The sequence below is a fragment of the Ptychodera flava genome, chromosome 20, assembly GCF_041260155.1.
Source record: "Ptychodera flava strain L36383 chromosome 20, AS_Pfla_20210202, whole genome shotgun sequence".
In the NCBI taxonomy this organism is placed as follows: Eukaryota; Metazoa; Hemichordata; class Enteropneusta; family Ptychoderidae; genus Ptychodera; species Ptychodera flava.
In genome coordinates this window covers 11,422,543-11,442,284 of record NC_091947.1, presented here as the reverse complement: position 1 = coordinate 11,442,284, position 19,742 = coordinate 11,422,543, and the positions used below count along the sequence as shown (strand labels likewise).

Here is a 19,742-nt window from a genome sequence, read left to right as displayed (position 1 = left end):
AAACGGCAAGCATTCGTTGTGTCAACTTCATGGGACAAAGAAAATTTTCATATTTGGAGACAAGGAGCTGAAAATCACAGGGGACAGTTACTAGTATAAAATCAAACGGTAAATAAGTGTCCGTCCAAGGCTACTATTGCTTCAAGACAGAATTTTTTATCATTGGAGTTGTAAAAACCCCACAAACACTGTATTTATTGTTTTTCAACCCCCTCTGCGAGGTGTCTTAGAGGGCAACACCACTTGAATGTCACTTTATGTAGGTTATCTTAAATCTTAGATGTTTACCTGTCAATTCCTGGAAGTGTGAAGCTCAACGAATGACACAATCGCGGCGTGATAACATCGAACCTATTTCAGGCAATGTCTACAATGTATCATTGTTAGATTAAATAATAATTAATAATTTGTGCATGACTGGGCCTAAATACTAGCATACCAAATGCAGACCATCGCCTGGAAAAATATTGCTTACCCTATTTCATGTCAAATTGGCCACATCTTTGACGACAAAATCATATTAGCGTTCTAGATAAGAGGAGACTGTAACGGCCATCACACGAAACAGTGATGTTCCACAATGCGAAACTTAAAGGGATGCACTCGTAGGAACTGCGCCCAAAGGTCGTATGGGACCCATACGACCAATGTTAACACTGTATCCAAGGTACTTTTGTGATTGCTGAAAGTTTCAACATGTGTACATCGTATAATTTAAACTTTGCAGCTAAGATGATTAGGTGCATCTTGATATCGTGCACGAAACACATTGTTTGTAAACAAGAAACTCGCACAGGCGCAGTTTCGACGAAGGTTTCCCTTTAAAAGGTGTTGCTATCTATTACAACGGTTGAACTTAGAAGTTTTACATTGTCTATAGTAAGTAAACGAGATAAACACAGTAATTGAACATGGCCTACTTCAGCAGTTAGGGTTAGGGTTAGTATACGTATACTCACGGCAGTACCAGCCGGTGTGTGCACATGGATGAGGCACTGTAAGTCTGGTCTAGCAGCGTGGACTGCAGACTGCAGCAACCAACCCGGGCGGAAGCACTCATACTCAGTGCTGCCACGTTCCAAGATGTTGCCCTCCAGATCAACCTTGATCAGATTGGAAGCTGAGACTTCATAGAACATCAGTCCAAAGGGATTGATTAAGAACTGGGTATTGTCTTTGGACGCATTAACCTATATACAATAAGACGGGATCGTCAATGAAACAATCACACTGGATAATATTTGAAATATCTATTCACGTCGAATTTTGAAGAATTTGCATGCAGTTTATCCTTGAATAGAAGTTTTAGATATGAAAAAATTGAATGAGAAGTACGTGTTAGGTCGAATGTGTACGTGTGCGATGGCAATTTACTTGTACAAAGTTTGTGCATCTTCACAACCATTTTACGAGCTTCCTCTGTAATTGAAAAATCTTACAGACATTCCCATCATACATACATACGTGTACATATAAATGTTAAAAGACGCACCATGGTGTAGTCAATTTAAGCTAAGTTTGAAGAAATCTGAGTTCGAGTCTTGTCATATTAAATTTTAAATTAATATCACAGCCGCCTTATAAAGCCCTTGACCGATGATATAGTAAGACAATTCATCTACTTATGCATATGCAGTAGGACATTGTTGTAATATCAACTTTCAATAAAGGAACGTTCAGACGTGTCTTATCAACCCTGCGAACTGGCTAACAAGAAAACACGGATGCATTTAATCACTGACAGCCCAGCCATGGGCCCAAATCTGTAAGTCGCGACTCGGTGCCCAGTCTACAGAGAGTTAAAGGGGAGAAATATCCTTAGTGAGTGGACAATATCGTATTGTGCAAAGCAGAGACGGGAAGCTATTCGTTTCTGACACGTGAAATTTAATTTAACTTAGTTCTGAGTAATAACTATGAAAAATTCATATCAATCACCTGTGATTAAACTATACACGTATAGCATGAGTTTGATGAGCCGTACCGTTTTCCTGGAATCATTCCGATAGGAACCTTTTGAACCTTTGAACCTTTTATTGACAATTTGATTTCATATTTTTGAATATCTGCTTGATTAGAATTTCGAAATGTCATGGAACGACACAGGAAACCGTTATGTCGACAGTGACTCAAGGCATTCCCTATGGATTGTCAAGAAAGGTCTATCCATCGGACAGCCTCGCGATACTGTACCGAAGTTTGGTCGGTGGAAGTCAACAAGAGGTAAATCACAGTCGATTTGATTTTAAACTTTGAACACTAAAGTAACGCCAAACTTTATACCACTTTCAGTGACGACATGAAGGGTGCGACAGCGAGTAAACGGAGAATACGCACACAAAACCAATAGGTGAGATTGACCAGTCATAGATTTTAGTAGAGTATTTGTGTCAATTTTCTATAATTCATGAATAATAATTTTATGCTCCGCGGAGATTTACTCTGGAAAGTAAAAGGGATGTTTTTGGCATTCATTACGTTATTGGTCAAGTGCAAACCGGTTCAAAAGGTTTCAAAGAATAATTTCTTGTATATTTTGAATTTACTGTTTCATTATTGTTCTCCAGTGTCAGTCTTTCACTTCGTGCTCTGACGATGAGGTCGATATACATGTGTATGGTTAAAACGTATGGCATCGAAGCCAGCTACTCACAAAAACCACACGTGATTAAATAAATGTGTAATTTGAGAGTGTGAGAATATTGGTTGAGCTGATTGTTTCTATGCACTGTTCCTAACTGCAATAATTATCGTCAGTCGTATTACGGCTTTATTTGCTAGTTTACAATATACAGCGTGTCTGTTTCGTGCTCCTTGAAGTACATCCCTCTTTCTGTTCTGAATTTGCTCTTTAAAAAAGGCTTGGTATGCCGGAAAGACCGAACCAAAGCAAAGTGCAATAAAATGATTCTGTCGATGTAGCTGCTGATTTGCCTTCCTACGAAACTTCACGAGACCTGAATGTAATCGAAGAAAGGGTTTAAGGTAGTATGCGCCTCGAAAGTGAAAGACTTAAACTTTCGTTCAAATTTTCTTCAATCAAACTTTCAACCACCAAATCGAGAATAAAAATCATAGGTCACCGGTCACGAGAGAAATAAATTATCTGACATTTACAGATATTTGAGTTCAAAATGGCCTCCATCCCTGTGTTACTATGGGGAAAAATAAATTTTCAACAAATTCAGACGGTGAATTGCTTACTCAAAGAGCTTTAAAATAAGCCCCACAAATAGTACATCATGCAGAAAAGACGCATTCTACTTATAGGTTCTCAGGTCTGAAATACGGCAGGTCAGCGTCGAACATGTTTTGGCTGGTTTGAGTCAACACTAATGAAAATCATATTCCACCAGTATTTCTGTTTCTCTCACTTATTTAATTGATGTAACTTACTGTTATGTGATTGAAGATATTGTTTGACCATCCATACAAATCGATCAATCTGTAGACTGCAGCTAATTTGCATCTCAATTCTTTCTCTTCCGGACTGGCGTTAATGTTGTCCAAGTCATTATCGCAGATTGGAAACTTGTATCTGTGAAGACCAGCCTTTGAGAAATATGCGATGCAACAATGATCAATTTTGACATTGTTATCTCGCTTTTGCGACGCTTTATCGAAATGTGGCATTCATGCAGACAATCGTTAGACGTTTTCGCTTGAATCCCGGGCTTGAATTAGTATATTTCGTCTTTAAGTTGGCTTTAAATGGGCAATTTAGTTGCTTTGAATGACTATAGCGAAACCCTTCTGGTTAACTTAAATCTCGTCATAGACAGTAAAAGTGAGATACTCTATGATCTCGTACATAGGAATAAGTCTTCGATAGCTTCTCATCTATTAACTTTCATTTAGTATCAACATCTTTTGCACGAAAAGCCCAAGAAATTCATTCAAGAGTGGCTTTGGTTGTTAAACACATTACAATGCAATATCTTAACATCAGCCAGAAAAATTAACACGACTAAAACAGGAAAACGTTGTTTGTCACTTACAACCGTTCTTGTACTTTCTAAAGCCTTCGCAAAATGTCCGCTCACACCTGTATTTGATGCCATCTGATCAAATTCTTCCTCAAAATCTTGATCGCACTGTCGCTCTTTATAACTCTGTGTTCTGTTTACTACGCACCAAGAGAAACCTGGACATGAAAGCACAGCAACGTTATCAATAACCAAATTAAATATTTATCAAGTTCAGCCGGACCAATCCCAGTATTGAAGGTCACAGTATCACGTTTGTGGTGTTCAAGTACTCTACATGCATGCTCAATCTAATTGAAATCAGATGTAGAGGACGGCGACGTCTATACTTACGCGGCCCGGTATTCTGTTGCTGTCCGGGCTGTCGCCTATTTCTACGACAGCAAGAGAATACCGCGTAAGTACGTCGCCGTACGTTACATCTGATTTTAATCAGATTGCATGCATTCCATGCAAAATACATCAAACATATAGGCTAACAAAAACACATATATACGCACGTGCAGCACGTGAGAACAAAATTGATATCGTTGAGTTTGTAAAATAACACTGGTAAAGAAAAACGGACGGCCTTCCCATTCTGATTGACGGCTAGCATAAAATAGAGTAGAACTTCTGCGGTTAAACGCCTTTAAATTGTCGCAAGGAACGGTTTTCTCATTTTCACTGCTACGGCATTTGTACACTGCTGTTGTCTGCCAGCCGAAACAGCCAACACGGTGGTTTCAATCGGGTTCGAACTGACAACGTACGGTACCCGTCACGTAGCGGAGAAGCCAGATACAAAACCGCTCGGCTAAATCCCCAATCTCAAAAAGATTGGTTCAATAACCGGGCTAAAGTTGTTACAATTTCTGACTGGACCTCTCCACACGCTGTAGAGTTCGTGAAGCACTCACGCTCGTACGCTCACTTCCACACATCGCTCACAAACTTTGTCGAAGCGAAGCAATGAATACATCGCTGAAACTGGGCGGAAGACAGCCTCGGGGACAATTCTGTCCACCAGCAGCTATATCAACCCAAGGTAGAAAATACGATCATGGTTTCAATCGGGTTCGAAGTCACAACGTACGGTACCCAGTCACCAAATGTCATCAACGACATCAAACGAATTCATCAACCTGTCAACAGCACGCGAGATACTGATGTAGTGAAAAGAAACAGCGTTAATGTCTCGCCTGATTTTGACATAACCCCTGACACATTTAAAACCCTGGGCAGTGTCCGCAAACAAATTTCAGCAATGTTTCAATTAGCTGTGGATCCATAGCTGTGGTTTTTTGAACGGGATTTCTGCCTTTTACGGGCTGGTTTTGACTTTTACGTCTTTAACCTCGCCACCACAGCTATTGGCATCTCTGTTGACTAAGGGAGCGTTCAGTTTTTACGGCCGGGGGTGGGCCGGCAAATTCTTTCTGCACATCAGTCAAAATAAGTGAACCCCATACTCATTGCAAAAAATTGACGACCCCCCTTTTAAGATAACAAAAATTTCATGACAGCCCCCCACATTGCTTGAGTAAAGCTGCACACACAAACACCTTTGGAGGGGGCAATAGAATCCACCAAAAAATTCTCAGATTTTTTCAAGTGACGCCCCCTTACAAACTCACAAGGTGTTAATGTTCAAATTTCCCCTTCTGACTTGCTATAATTTTGAAATTACCCCTCAAAGGGATTGGACAGAAATTACAGATGGATTGCAATATTTTTGCGCAAGCGCGTGTGTACAAAATTTTGATATTTGGATTCTATTGATAAGCAGCTGTTGATAATGTTGATTCACTATACATGGTAGTCTATGAGAAAACTATGTACACTTTTTCACTACAAAACTATATCTATGCATTTATAGATATTTGATAATGTACTTAATTGGAATTGGGTTGTTACAACTGGTATGTAGACAAAAAATTTGACTTAAGAATTTCACCAAAAATGTTCATCCACTATACATGGGAGTCTATGATGAAATTGTGAATAATTTTTTTCTAATGAAAAACTTGCTATACTTATGGACATACGGACATTGAATAATTAACATAATTGTACTTGATTAGAATATTATGATTTAAGGTGCATATTATGTGTACAAGAAATATGATTTTAGAATTTCACTGAAAATGCTCATCCATTAATACATGAGAGTCTATGAGAAAACTATGAATAATGTTTTTGCAATACAAAAATAGGTAAATCTGTGTATTGATGTACTCTCGATTATTAATATTAATTGTTTGATTAGACTTGGGTGGTAACAAATGGATGTGTTCGCCAGAAAGTAAATTTTGGAATTTCACCGAAATGTAGATTCACTGTACATGGGAGTCTATGAGAAAACTATGAATAATAGGTAAATCTGTGTATTTATGTACTCTCGATTATTAATATTAATTGTTTGATTAGACTAGGGTAGTAACAAATGGATGTGTTCGCCAGAAAGTAAATTTTGGAATTTCACCGAAATGTAGATTCACTGTACATGGGAGTCTATGAGGAAACTATGAATAATTTTTTTCCAATACAAAAATAGGTAATGTACTCTCGATTATTAATATTAATGTACTTGATTAGACTAGGGTGGTTACAAATGGATATGGGTGCAAGAAATTGGATTTTAGAATTTCACCGTTGATTCACTATACATGGTTGTCTATGAGGAAACTATGAATATTTTTTTCCAATACAAAACTATCTAAATCTGTGTATTTATAGACATTTGATAATTCATTTTAAAGTACTTAGTTAGACTAGGATGGTTAAAAGTTGATATATGTGCAAGAAATTAGATTTTGGAATTTAACCGAAATGTTGATTCACTATATATTGGAGTCTATGAGAAAACTATGAATAATCTTTTTACAATGCTAAACTAAATTAATTTGTGCTTTTATAGGTGTTTAACAATTGATACAAATGTACTTGATTCAAATAGGGTATTTGAAAGTTCAAATGTTAATTGACAACAATATTGATATTGGAATTTCACCGAAAAGTATAATTTCACTTTTCATGGTACTAGTAGTCTACAGGTAACTGTTAAATAATTTCCCTGACAAAACTTGCTCTATCTCTAATATGTAAGTAATAGGAATTGTTCATTAATCTCAGTGAGTTCGAGCTCAATTTACAGTAAGGCAAGCCTCAGAATTGCCAAGGCAAGATGTTCATATGACAGATAATTATACTTTTGTTCAAATTTACAGTTAACTGACTTCAGAGAATGAAATCATGCAGCTAATCATTTTTATCTCCCAGAATATTTCTGAACACTGAAACTGCTTTTTGACGGGACGGATACTTATGAAAATTAAGTGACCCCCCCCCCCCGCTCTGAGCTGTTTGAAAAATACATGAACCCCCCCTTTGCAGTTTTCAAATTTAAAGTGACCCCCTTGATTTTGCCGGCCCGCCCCCGGCCATAATAACTGAACGCTCCCTAATGTCCAAAGTACGCCAGACAGCACGCTTATTATATCGCTAGCTGTGGAAACGCAGCTATCTGTTGGCGAGGTAGCGTGCGTCACTATGCGGCCCATCAAAAGGTCAACCCCGCCACGGATAGGGCGGGGTTTACATTTCGATGACCCGCGTCACAGTCACCTGAAGTCGGTCTTTGTACTTTGTACTTGTTTATTTCGGACTACATTCGTCCCTATAAATTACACAAAGGAAATACAGATACTGTGATACAAAAATACAACTGGTGTTGGATATCCTATTCATATATAAATTCATTCACTATTAACCATGAAAGATCGACTTTCTCCACAGGTTACGCAAGTCAGAACTGTAAAACAGTACATCATTAACCATTCTTACAATTGTATTTCACTGTAAGATATTCTTTTCATCAGAAAATACATTTGCTTTCGTAAAAGAGCATAAAAACTATCAATCCTATGAGAAACAAACATAGAGTTTGCACTACTGCGTCTCTCATAGCCCAGAAAAATGCGAGCTGCATTATTGTAACCAACTTTCACTTTTTTCAAGACACCAGCAGTATAATAAACCCACAGATTACCACCATGTAATTGATAACAATATGCTTTGAAAAGATTACATTTTACATTGAATTTCAAAGAACATTTCCTCGAGAGCATATTTACAGATACATATAATGCTCTCCTTTGACGCTCAATGTCTTCATTATCACTAAACTGATCCGTCAACAAATACCGACGACATCATGCTTTTTCTTATTGTAATTTTCATACCATTAAGATAAACAGATGGAGTGTGTACAATCTGAGTGCGTTTTGAAATGACACGCATGCAATGTGTTTTCTTCGTATTAAAAGTAATGTCATGCAGGTCGCCATAGTGGCTACATATGTCAACCAGTTTTTGAGTTCCCTTGACAGAAGGGCTGATCAAACAGAAATCATCAGCGTACATTAGGTGATTTATGAAGACACCACCTATGTTACATTCCCACTTTTGAATTGACTAGTCTTGTACTCAGATGATCAACATAGATATTGAAAAGCTTCGGAGATAAAACTCCGCTCTGCTTAACACCATTGACTACTGTAAAACTGTCAGATAGGCAATAGGCCCAACGACTAAAAATATTCTGAGTTCTGTACCAGATAAGGAGAAACCTTACGAAAAGAATTGGTACATTTCTAGAGATCAGCTTTTCGAACAGTGTCCAGTGATTAACTCAATCGAATGCTTTGGAAGCATCCATAAACGTAATAATAACATTGCTACCTCGTTTCCTATAATAACTAATGATTTCTTTCAAAACAAATACACACGTCAGTAGAATGAGAGGGCTTAAAACCAAATTGGTCTATTCCGCTCGGCGTCTATTCCCCATAGACGTGAGAAGAATGTGTGTGTATGTATATAAGAATATATGTATGTATGTGTAGTGTGTGTGTCTATGCATGTTTGTGCGGATGTATGTGTGGACATGCGTACGTATGATGAATGTATGTATGTATATGTATGTATGTATATGTCAACCCTGCAACGGATCCGTGGCGGGATTGACCTTTTGATGACCCGCATAGCGACGTACGCTACCCCGCCAACAGATAGCTGCGTTTCCACAGCTAAATAAAGTCAAAATTACATCGCATGGAAAAGACATTTTTATCAGGAATAAAAATGAGTGGGTCTATGTATGTAATAAAGAAATAATCTCCCAGTATTCCTCACTGGTGTGACGTCATCGAAGACACGCGTTATCCCTCCTCGCCTACCGGCTCGGAGGGATACTGCCGCTATGTTGGGGGAACCCTCGTCTTCGATGACGTCACACTCGTTCGAAATACTGGGAGATTATATATAAATATCCATTCTACGCAATAAGGACAGGATAAAATTCAAATTCGTTACGCGCGACATTGTGAATTCTACCCATCCATCTCAGAAACCCTGTTGCACAAATCGCTTGAACTTGCAAAACAGCACAGCACCATATCATATAGGGATGTTCATATCATTATGTGCACTAAAGGAAAGTATTTCTATTTGACGACTTTCATACCATGGATTGAGCGTGATAGCACAGTCCAGTTAGTATTACGTGACAATGGGAAGTTGTGACGGAACTGAGGTATAAGAACTGGTGAGACTTAACATTCTCAACATACTTGCCTCATCATTCGATAAAAAAACTATATTGGTCTCAGGCGTACTTAAGAAGACAACTGTCAGAAAAGCAAGGAGAATAAAAAACCTATCACAGTCGTTCCATGACCTCGGCCTAAAAATAACCATCCACATAACAACACGACTTTCTACGTCTCTTTCTACACTCTATTTTGCATTCTATTACTCGACCTACTTCATCATTTCACAGTTTAACTTTACTTTTCAAAGTTAAACATTACTACTCTCCATTTTATTCAGCTACATTTCACTTTACAATTTGACAACAAGTTCCTATTTTGCTCTTCGAAATGCCATTTTACACTTGTCACAGACATTGAATGTGATGGCTGCATTCGCGCCAGAAGCATTCTATCTTGGAGAATTGGCATTGTGCATAATTTTGAATTCTTCATGTTAGAGCGACCTCTATCGATGTACAGGGTTGACTTTTCTGCGAAGTTTGCCCTCTCGCGTGTAACGCATTGAATACGTTGGAGATAAAAAAAAAAGTTCAAATTCAAGCAAAACATGGTATTTCGAAAAGCAAAATAGAAATTTGTTCTGGTAAATTTAAAAATGAGATTTAGCAGAACAAAATGGAAAGTAATAATATTGAACTGTGAAATATAATGTTAATTGTGAAATGATGAGGTAGCAGGTTGAATGTAAAATAGAATGCAGAAATAGATACAGAGAGCCGAGTTGCAAACTTGAATTCAGAACAGAATATTGAGCAGCAAAATTGAATTCAGAATATGATGTCGAGTTGTAAAACTGAATTTAGAAAGAACGCTGAGTTGTAAAAATTAAATTCAGAATTGACAAGTACTCAGAAAAAAAGGCAAGAAATGTATTAAGTTTTAAAAGTTTGACCTGTAGTGCGTAGATTCCAAAACTGCCCATCATTAATTTTAGGATTCTGGAATCTTACCAGCAGAGCTAATGAGAATAGGTGATTTTCCCATCATCCGAATTCATGATTCATCCATAATTCATCAACTCACTGCTTTTAACTCTTCTGTCATTCAACAATAAAGAGATCATCAAGTGGGTGGAATGTCAATCGTCATCGATTGCCTTGTCTAGTGACCTGTATCAATTTTTCATCTTCTAATGATTGACTTGCCTAATTGTTTGCAAATTTAATTTCCAACTTCTTGGACTTTTCATTCAAATTACTGGCATAGACTAGCTAGCAGAGTCATTAAATTGATAAAGTCTGCTTATATACAAGGTCGCTTATCTTGTAACAAATGTGAACGTTATTTTTCAGCGTCACTTGTATGGATACAGCTGCTAACAGCCGACTTGTTTGTAAGGCACACACCTTTGATTCCAGCATAATTTCAATCTTTTCCCAGCTTGACAAATTTTTTGTAAAATTGTACTTACTAGGATGGAGTGTGGTTGATTGTTGGCGTGGATACAGTTGCCATGGTAAACGTGCACTGTAACAGTTGCCATCGCAATATTTAAGCCCAACATTGGACATTGTTCTACTTGTTTTTATTCGAATTCCCTATTAGGAAAATAGCAGTTTCTCGGTATACTCTCTAAGGATTGTAGAAGTGTCAACACGGGCTGTATGTGTGTGACATGTATTAATTGTGATTGTTATCGGTGACCGCAACATTCATTTGTAGACACATATCAACTCATCGATTTTATCTTTACTAGCGCATGCAACATGTACTTGGAAAATCTCAGAACATTATCTCTTTGGTCCAAAGTTTCTTTTATTGTTGCACGGTTTTTCATTCATTAGTTGATGATTTTATTTCTAAATTGAATTGACACAAATTTGTCCCTTTTATTTCTGAATTGAATTGACACAAATTTGTCCTTTTTTCTAAGGCACTCAGAGAGCACGTTAATAGTTGCTATTTGCCCACATTGAGTGCTTGACATGACAATCTAAAGACATTTAACTGCAATATGGATTTGTTCAGCTTTAATAGATTTGCTAAAAATTATCACAACACAACGATTTGAAGGTCGATGATAAATAGTACACACGTTTTTCACGTAAAAGAAATATTCCAAATAAGTTAAATTTATTTAGTCTCAAAATAATAGCTAATAGATGAACTGACAATTTTTATGTAAGCATGGGCTACGATGATGCTCATCGTGTGCCGCCGATTGTACACACCAAATTTTAAACAAAGGACTCAAGGTGTGATCGATTTTACATGTAAAGTTGTACAGTCAATTTGACTTACAACGTTTACCACTATGCAGTCGTCACCAACTCGGTAAACGTAGAAGTAGTTTATATCTTAGCAGGTGTAACATCCTTTTAAGACTAACGCTGCTTTCTCGAAGCTCTTTTTCAACTTGTCTGTTGTTCTATTGATTAGTATTTACTGAAACAATAGTTCGTTCAGTAATGTACATTGTTCTTTGATGTGGTGAGTTGCCATTGACCGTGATATTACAAAGTGCATTAGTTTCTATTGTTTTCCAAGTAATGTCTATGTTTTTGTGAGAATTTCATCCAACTGGTGATGTTTCGTTTAAGAAAGGCGGACGAGAACAAAACTTGTCGTCTTTCATGCCATACCATAGGTCAACTTCCGTCACATTTGCAAGGGGCGTTCAAGATCCTGCAACTTGGTTTGACAGCTGTCCATTGTAATCAATAAGTTGGTATAGGATCATGGCACTTCTCGTGTTGTCAACGTGAAGACTAGACAAGTTGATTGCCTTGACGGTTAGATTTCGTGTAACACTTTCCATCGACAAGTCTATATTAAAGCTTAAAGGTCTATCTCGAATAAGCTGTGTATGTATATGTGTACACAGCTTATTTCAAGACAAGCCTTTCAGCTTATACAACTTTGTGTAAGAGTTCAAAACCATTTTTCAGATTATTTTCAACTGAAATTTTGGAGTCAGTCAAGGATGCATGCTCAGCCCACTGTTTCTTGTTTTATTCATTAGTGAACTAAAATCGTGTATAATGAATGCAAGTTACACAGGAGAGCAAACAGATGATTTGTGTGATATTTTGTACTCGTGTTTGCTGATGACATTATCTTGTTCTCTAATAGGGTAAACGGTTTACAAAATCTCATAAATGTACTTTTATAACTCTTGTTATAGAAATAGAAACTGAATGTGAACCCATAAAAACCTATAATATTTGTGTTTTAAAAGCAGGGGGAAAACTAGCCAGTGAAGAGAGATAATACTTTAATGAAAAAAATCTCTACTGTAAGTTTTTATATATATCTTGGTTTGCTATTTTCCTGTAGGTAGTTGGGATAAGGTCAAAGGGAGAGTAAAATCTATCCATACTACAAAAGCCTTACTTTAAATCAAAAAGCTGCCTTTACCATTGTATTTCAAACTATTTAATGCCATGGTTACTCCTATTTAAACGCATAGAGCTGAAATTTGGGATTATAAGCAGTATAACAATATTTTAAGGGTTCAACAAAAAAATTATAAAAATATTCTTTGTGTAAGGTCAAATACATTTAGATAACCGGTCTTAGGGGCATGTGGCAGACTACCTAAATTTGTTACTTGTGTTATGAAATGTATAAAGCCTTGCTTAAAATTGATGCAAAAGGAAAACTACAGACTCCCTTTCAGAGCTTATGCATAAACAATTAGATTATAGTGAGAAAATTACCTGGGCAAGTCAATTACGCATATTACTGCAATATTTTGGTTTTCATTATAAATGATTGGCTCAGGAAGTTGGTAATTCCGATTATATTTTGTCTTGATTTATACCAAGAGTTGTTTAGGTTCGATTTAAGGCATGCAAACATGTACAATTATGTATATTACTGTGAGAATGTCTGGTTTGTAAATATATTGAGTTGATGGAAAAGCGGGATAAATGTGTGACTCTTGGCTCGCTAAATATATCCATCATTGTATAAATAAAAGATTGATATCAGAGAGAGAGAAAGGTTGAAAGTTTCATTGAGGAAAGTTGGAGCAAAGTTTAAGTCTTCACTTTTGAGACGGGCGCATGCTACCTTAATTCGAGAAAGAATATACTGACTTGATGAAGCAATATCCTTCAGGATAAAATACCGTCATAATGTGCTGTGTAATGCATTTTCATGAAATTCTCAGCTGCCCATAGATTCTACTCATTAAAGAAGAAATGATCGTCACTTTCTACGACGTCGTCCAAGTCCAAGTTGCAAGAGAGTCTCGTAACTACAAGAGCTCTACATGAACTGCGAACATCCAATGTGATTTTAACCAGTCGTGTTGCAGGGAGGCTTAGGCGATAGGTTAGCTTCTTTCTTGAAGATATTTAATCTATATGCAGTAAATTGTTGCTGTATTTAATTGTCACACTTGCCATCGTTAAACTTTATTTCTTGATATTATAAGTGACCCTCTCCCTAGACGAGTTTTCTGAGAAGCTAGCCTCCACTCCTTCCCCTGTTATTGTGGTGAAACTCATCCACTCACAATTACTAAAGGCATAATTATTATTAGGGTTTGTCCATCGGACCGTCATCCATTCAACGTATAGTCTTACGCTGATGAGGATAAAACTCCCCTTATAGAACCAATTAAAAGTATACTGCTAATTATGGCAATGTATCTGACGACACTAATTTGAATTATGTTTTAAACTTATTAAGAAAATTGCCAATATTAATGATTCACGATATCCGCGCATGGTGATCACATTTTTATGGATCAATTTAAATAACCTCTTGGTTTATTGACGTATGTACTCCAAAACTCCATTGTACTAACTGCTTACATCGTCTTTGAGATGAAATAGTTCCGCAGCGATAGAAATGGTTTACATAAAGAAAAGTACGGTGTCATTTAGGGCGACACTCAGTTCTGCACTCAAACATTAAGTTCAACTTTCTTTCTATCGGCACGCTGTAATCCAAAGAGTCTTTCATTCTTTCATACAGGAAAGATATTTACATTTTCTGGACCAGTGTGTCTGGAAATGATAAGTAAAAATATATGAATAGAGCAGAAGAGTCTTTGATGAAGAATCGTTAGGTTGAGGTTCAAAATCTGGAGGACAGAGAATTAGAACATCGGGGGGGGGGGGAGTTGGGCCATTCTCACCAGCCTGAGAGTTTTTATCCTCCTGCTGTTGCCGCAAAGATATAAGTAGTGTACGACGTTCAGCTACGCATGTTTCTAAAATCGTATAGGCGAATTAAGGGAGTGTTCAGTTATTATCTTCTGCATCAGTCAAAAGGAGTGAGCCCCCTCCCTTTGCCGCCCCCCAAATTGATGACCCCATTTAAGATGAAAAAATAATGAACCCCACTCCCTAATATTGAGTAAGTATTGATCAGATTTTAAATGGTAACTCTGGTCATTACCCGTGCATAGATACTATACGACAATTTGAGGCACCGTTGGCGGTGGTTAGGGCACCTGACTCGATATCGGAGGATGGTGAGTTCGAGATTATATATATATATATATATATATATATATATATATATATATATATATATATATATATATATATATATATATATATATATATATATATATACATATATATATATATATTTACTTACTCATCCAGAAGGCCAACCCAAATACAGGATGAAGTACCCATATATGTATATATATATATATATATATATATATATATATATATATATATATATATATATATATATATATATATATATATATATATATATATATATATATATATATATATATATACACAAAATCTTAGAATTTGGATGGTCTCAACAAAACACAACTTATGGTTCTTAAAGTGACAAGCTTTCGCCTTGTTCACAAGGCATCGTCAGGTCCAACTGATGAACAGAATCCAGGGGTAAAGTACAACCAACGGGAAAGTACAGGTGTGAAAAAAGGACAATAGGGTGTTGACGGAATTCAATGTTATGAGCAGATGACAGGAACAATAGGGATTGTTGGAACTTGAACGTGTCAATTACACGGTTATAGGTGTTTCTGTGTTTAGTCCATCGGGGAAAAAAGTGCGTAGTTTCATATATATATATATATATATATATATATATATATATATATATATATATATATATATATATATATATATATATATATATATATATATATATATATAAGTTGAAAAGAGGATTTTTCCAATATCCTGCTCTTCTTTCAGATCTCGTACTGTCTACTGTGTGTTGGAAGGTTCAAAAAATCTTCATCACTTGTGCAGCTGCCAATTTCACAGATTAAATCCTCATCATCCTCTTCCTAGGCAAAATGCTCTGAGTCTGTCACTGTCACTGCATGCACCATCAATCTACCTCAAGGATACTTTACTATATAGTATACAAACATAATATTTATATTTATATCAAGAGTGATAACACAAAAGGTGTATTTAGGTATTTCTTCGTTATCGCATTGGCATAAAAAACGATGCGATTGAAACTTTTCATTTATATTCTAGCCTTTGTGTTTATTTATAACAATTTTGTACATCTCTGTCCTGAAAACTGGTTAGATATCAACAGTAGTGCTATGCAAACACACATGAGGAACCTTCCAATTTAAGTCAGTTTTCAGTTTAATATATAAATTGTTGATTGATGTGGTGTGAGTTACCATCGACAGTGATATTCATTACAGTAAATGCATTAGTTTGTATTGGTTTTCAAAGTAATGTCAATGTAATTGTAAGAATTTCATCCAACTGGTGATGTTTCCTAAAAAGGCGGATGAGAACGAAACTTGTCGTCTTTCCTGTCATATCATCAGTCTCGTTCTTGACATTTGCAAGGGGGGGGGGGCCACAAGATCCTACAACTTGGTTTGACAGCTGTCCATTCTAATCAATAGGTTGGTATAGGATCAAGGCACATGCTCGTCCTGTCAAAGTGAAGACAGACAAGTTGATCGCCTTGACGGTTAGATTTCGTGTAACACTTTCCATCAACAAGTCTATATTAAAGCTTAAAGGTCTATCTCAAAATAAGCTGTGTATGTATATGTGTACACAGCTTATTTCAAGACAAGCCTTTCAGCTTATACAACTTTGTGTAAGAGTTCAAAACCAGTTTTCAGATTATTTTCAACTGAAATTTTGGAGTCAGTCAAGGATGCATGCTCAGCCCACTACTTCTTGTTTTATTCATTAGTGAACTAAAATCGTGTATAATGAATGCAAGTTACACAGGAGTGCAAATAGATGATTTGTGTGACCTTTTTTGTACTCGTGTTTGCTGATGACATTATCTTGTTCTCTAATACGGTAAACGGTTTACAAAATCTCATAAATGTACTTTATAACTGTTGTTATAGAAATAGAACCTGAACGTGAACCCATAAAAAACCTATAATATTTGTGTTTTAAAAGCAGGGGGAAAACTAGCCAGTGAAGAGAGATAATACTTTAATGAAAAAAATCTCTACTGTAAGTTTTTATATATATCTTGGTTTGCTATTTTCCTGTAGGTAGTTGGGATAAGGTCAAAGGGAGAGTAAAATCTATCCATACTACAAAAGCCTTACTTTAAATCAAAAAGCTGCCTTTACCATTGTATTTCAAACTATTTAATGCCATGGTTACTCCTATTTAAACACATAGAGCTGAAATTTGGGATTATAAGCAGTATAACAATATTTTAAGGGTTCAACAAAAACATTATAAAAATATTCTTTGTGTAAGGTCAAATACATTTAGATAAGCGGTCTTAGGGGCATGTGGCAGACTATCTAAATTTGTTACTTGTGTTAAGAAATGTATAAAGCCTTGCTTAAAATTGATGCAAAAGGAAAACTACAGACTCCCTTCCAGAGCTTATGCATAAACAATTAGATTATAGTGAGAAAATTACCTGGGCAAGTCAATTACGCATATTACTGCAACATTTTGGTTTTCATTATTAATGATTGGCTCAGGCAGTTGGTAATTCCGATTATATTTTGTCTTGATTTATACCAAGAGTTGTTTAGGTTCGATTTGTGGCATGCAAGCATACATAATTAATTATATTTACTGTGAGAATGTCGGGTTTGTAAAATATATATTTAGTTGATGGAAAAGCGGGATAAATATGTGACCCTTGGCTCGCTAAATATATCCATCATTGTATAAATAAAGATTGATATCAGAGAGACCACAAGAGCAAGGTTAAATTGGAGTATCATGCTGTTAGTGCGTCCCCTTTTTTCTGTACTTTTTTTCTATAGTGTTGTATTTTTTACAGCTGTTGTTGTAACCTGTTACCCACCACAGAGACTTTATATTTTTGTTTGTTTTATTGAAGTAATAAATCACGATTATAAAAGAAAGAAGCTGTGTCAGCAAAGAGGAAATGATGGGTCCTGACTGACGTATTAAACAAAGAAATTTGCGGAAGCTGGCTTTTTATGAAGGCCTGGCATTTAATTTGAAGTCGACTTTGTGCTGTTTTGGTTACTGTGGTAGAATGTGCCTCGGGTACAGATATTCAGACACTCAAACCTTTACAATTTTCGTCTGACCTACAACTTGTGGGTTCTCATTTTACAGCTCTTGGATAAAGAAAACATTTTACTGTCATAGTTTTCAGAAAATTGATTTTTTTTCTGTCGAGTTAAGACAGAGATGACAGCCATTGTGGATTTCAGATTTTTTTTCTCTCGTACTAAAATTTGCAGGGTAACCCCCGATATATGTTCTTGATTCGGTTAGAGAAAGTTTGAAAGTTTCATTGAGGAAAGTTGGAGCAAAGTTTAAGTCTTCACTTTTGAGACGGGCGCATGCTACCTTAATTCAAGAAAGAATATACTGACTTGATGAAGCAATATCCTTCAGGACAAAATACCGGCGTAATCTCAAGTGCTGTGTGATGCGTTTTCAGGAACCTCTGAGCTGCCTGTAGATTCTACTCATTAAACACGAAATGATCGTCCTTTTCTGTGACGTCGTCCAAGTCCAAGTTGCAAGAGATTCTTGTTACAACTGCGCAAGCTCTATAAACTGTGAACATCCGATGTAATTTCAACCAGTCGTGGAGGCTTAGGCGATAGGTATAAGTTAGCTTCTTTCTTGAAGATATTTAATCTATATGCAGTAAAGTTGTTGCTGTATTTGATTGTCACACTTGCCATCGTAAACTTTATCTCTTGATATTATAGGTGACCCTCTCCCCAGACGAGTTTTCTGAGAAGCTAGCCTCCGCCCCTTACCCTGTCAACTCATTCACCCACAATTACTGAAGGCATTTTTAGGGTTTGTCCATCGGACTGCAATCAATGCAACGTTTAGTATTATGCTTAAAAGGATTAAACTCCCCCAATAGAGCCATTTATTTATTTATTTATTTATTTATTTAACTTTATTTACTGTCGATAACATGTTCGGCCAATAAGGCCGATCTTCCACAAGGTCGACATTAAAAATTTACAGAATGACAGAGGAAAAAAAATACAAGTACAAATACAAGCAACAAACCAGTAAAAAATCAGGTCAAAAAATAACAGCAATTAAGACAATGAGGCAACTAACAATACAATAAAAACACAAGGCAGGAACATATCACACCCGATCCATGAGAAATTTATACAATTTCAACTTGAAAGATCTCAGATTTGGGCTGTTTTTCAAAGACGAGGGGATTTCATTCCAAAGGACAGCATCAGAATATGAAAGGCTTTTTCTCATTATTTCCGTTCTAATTTTTGGCAAGAACAAATTGTTTGTTGAAGTTGAGCGCAGAGACCTGGATGGAAGCAGGCCCAAAGTTTTAAACAATGGACCATTAAAAATTAAACTGCTAATTACATTTATAGCGATGTGTCTGACGAAACTAATTTTAATCATGTTGTAAACTTATTAAGAAAATTGCCTCGTCACAATTTTAATAATTCACGATATCCACGCATGGTGATCACATTTTAATGTATAGGTCAACCTATTAATTTATTGATTTTTGTATTCTATAACTCTTTAACTGTCTATATCGTCTTTGGGATGACATCGTTCTGCAGCGATAGCATTGGTTTATATAAAGAAAAGTAAGATGTCATTTTGGGCTACACTTAGTTCTGTACTCAAACATCAACTTTCTTTCTTTTGGTTTGCACGCTTCAATTCAAAATGTACAGGAAAGATATTTAGTCCTTCCCGGGCACTGAGGTACATTTTCGAGACCAGTTTGTCTGGAAGTGGATCAGTAAAATATATTAATA

The 19,742-nt window shown here is 36.3% G+C and overlaps 1 protein-coding gene across 3 annotated transcripts in view; it reads right to left on the bottom strand.

The window, feature by feature from the left end:
• The window catches only part of LOC139120028 (alpha-adducin-like), an 11,947-nt gene extending 7,083 nt beyond the window's left edge, over nucleotides 1-4,864 (bottom strand). Inside the window, exons 1-4 of one of the 3 annotated variants that reach the window (XM_070684042.1) lie at nucleotides 4,487-4,864; nucleotides 3,999-4,144; nucleotides 3,397-3,552; nucleotides 960-1,190 (exon numbers count right to left, since the gene is read on the bottom strand). In XM_070684042.1, coding sequence (XP_070540143.1) covers nucleotides 960-1,190; nucleotides 3,397-3,552; nucleotides 3,999-4,144; nucleotides 4,487-4,565 — 612 coding nt within the window. In that variant the 5' untranslated portion in view covers nucleotides 4,566-4,864. The other 2 variants (XM_070684041.1, XM_070684043.1) reach the window with 2 other exon arrangements.
• Nucleotides 4,865-19,742: the final 14,878 nt, after the last annotated feature.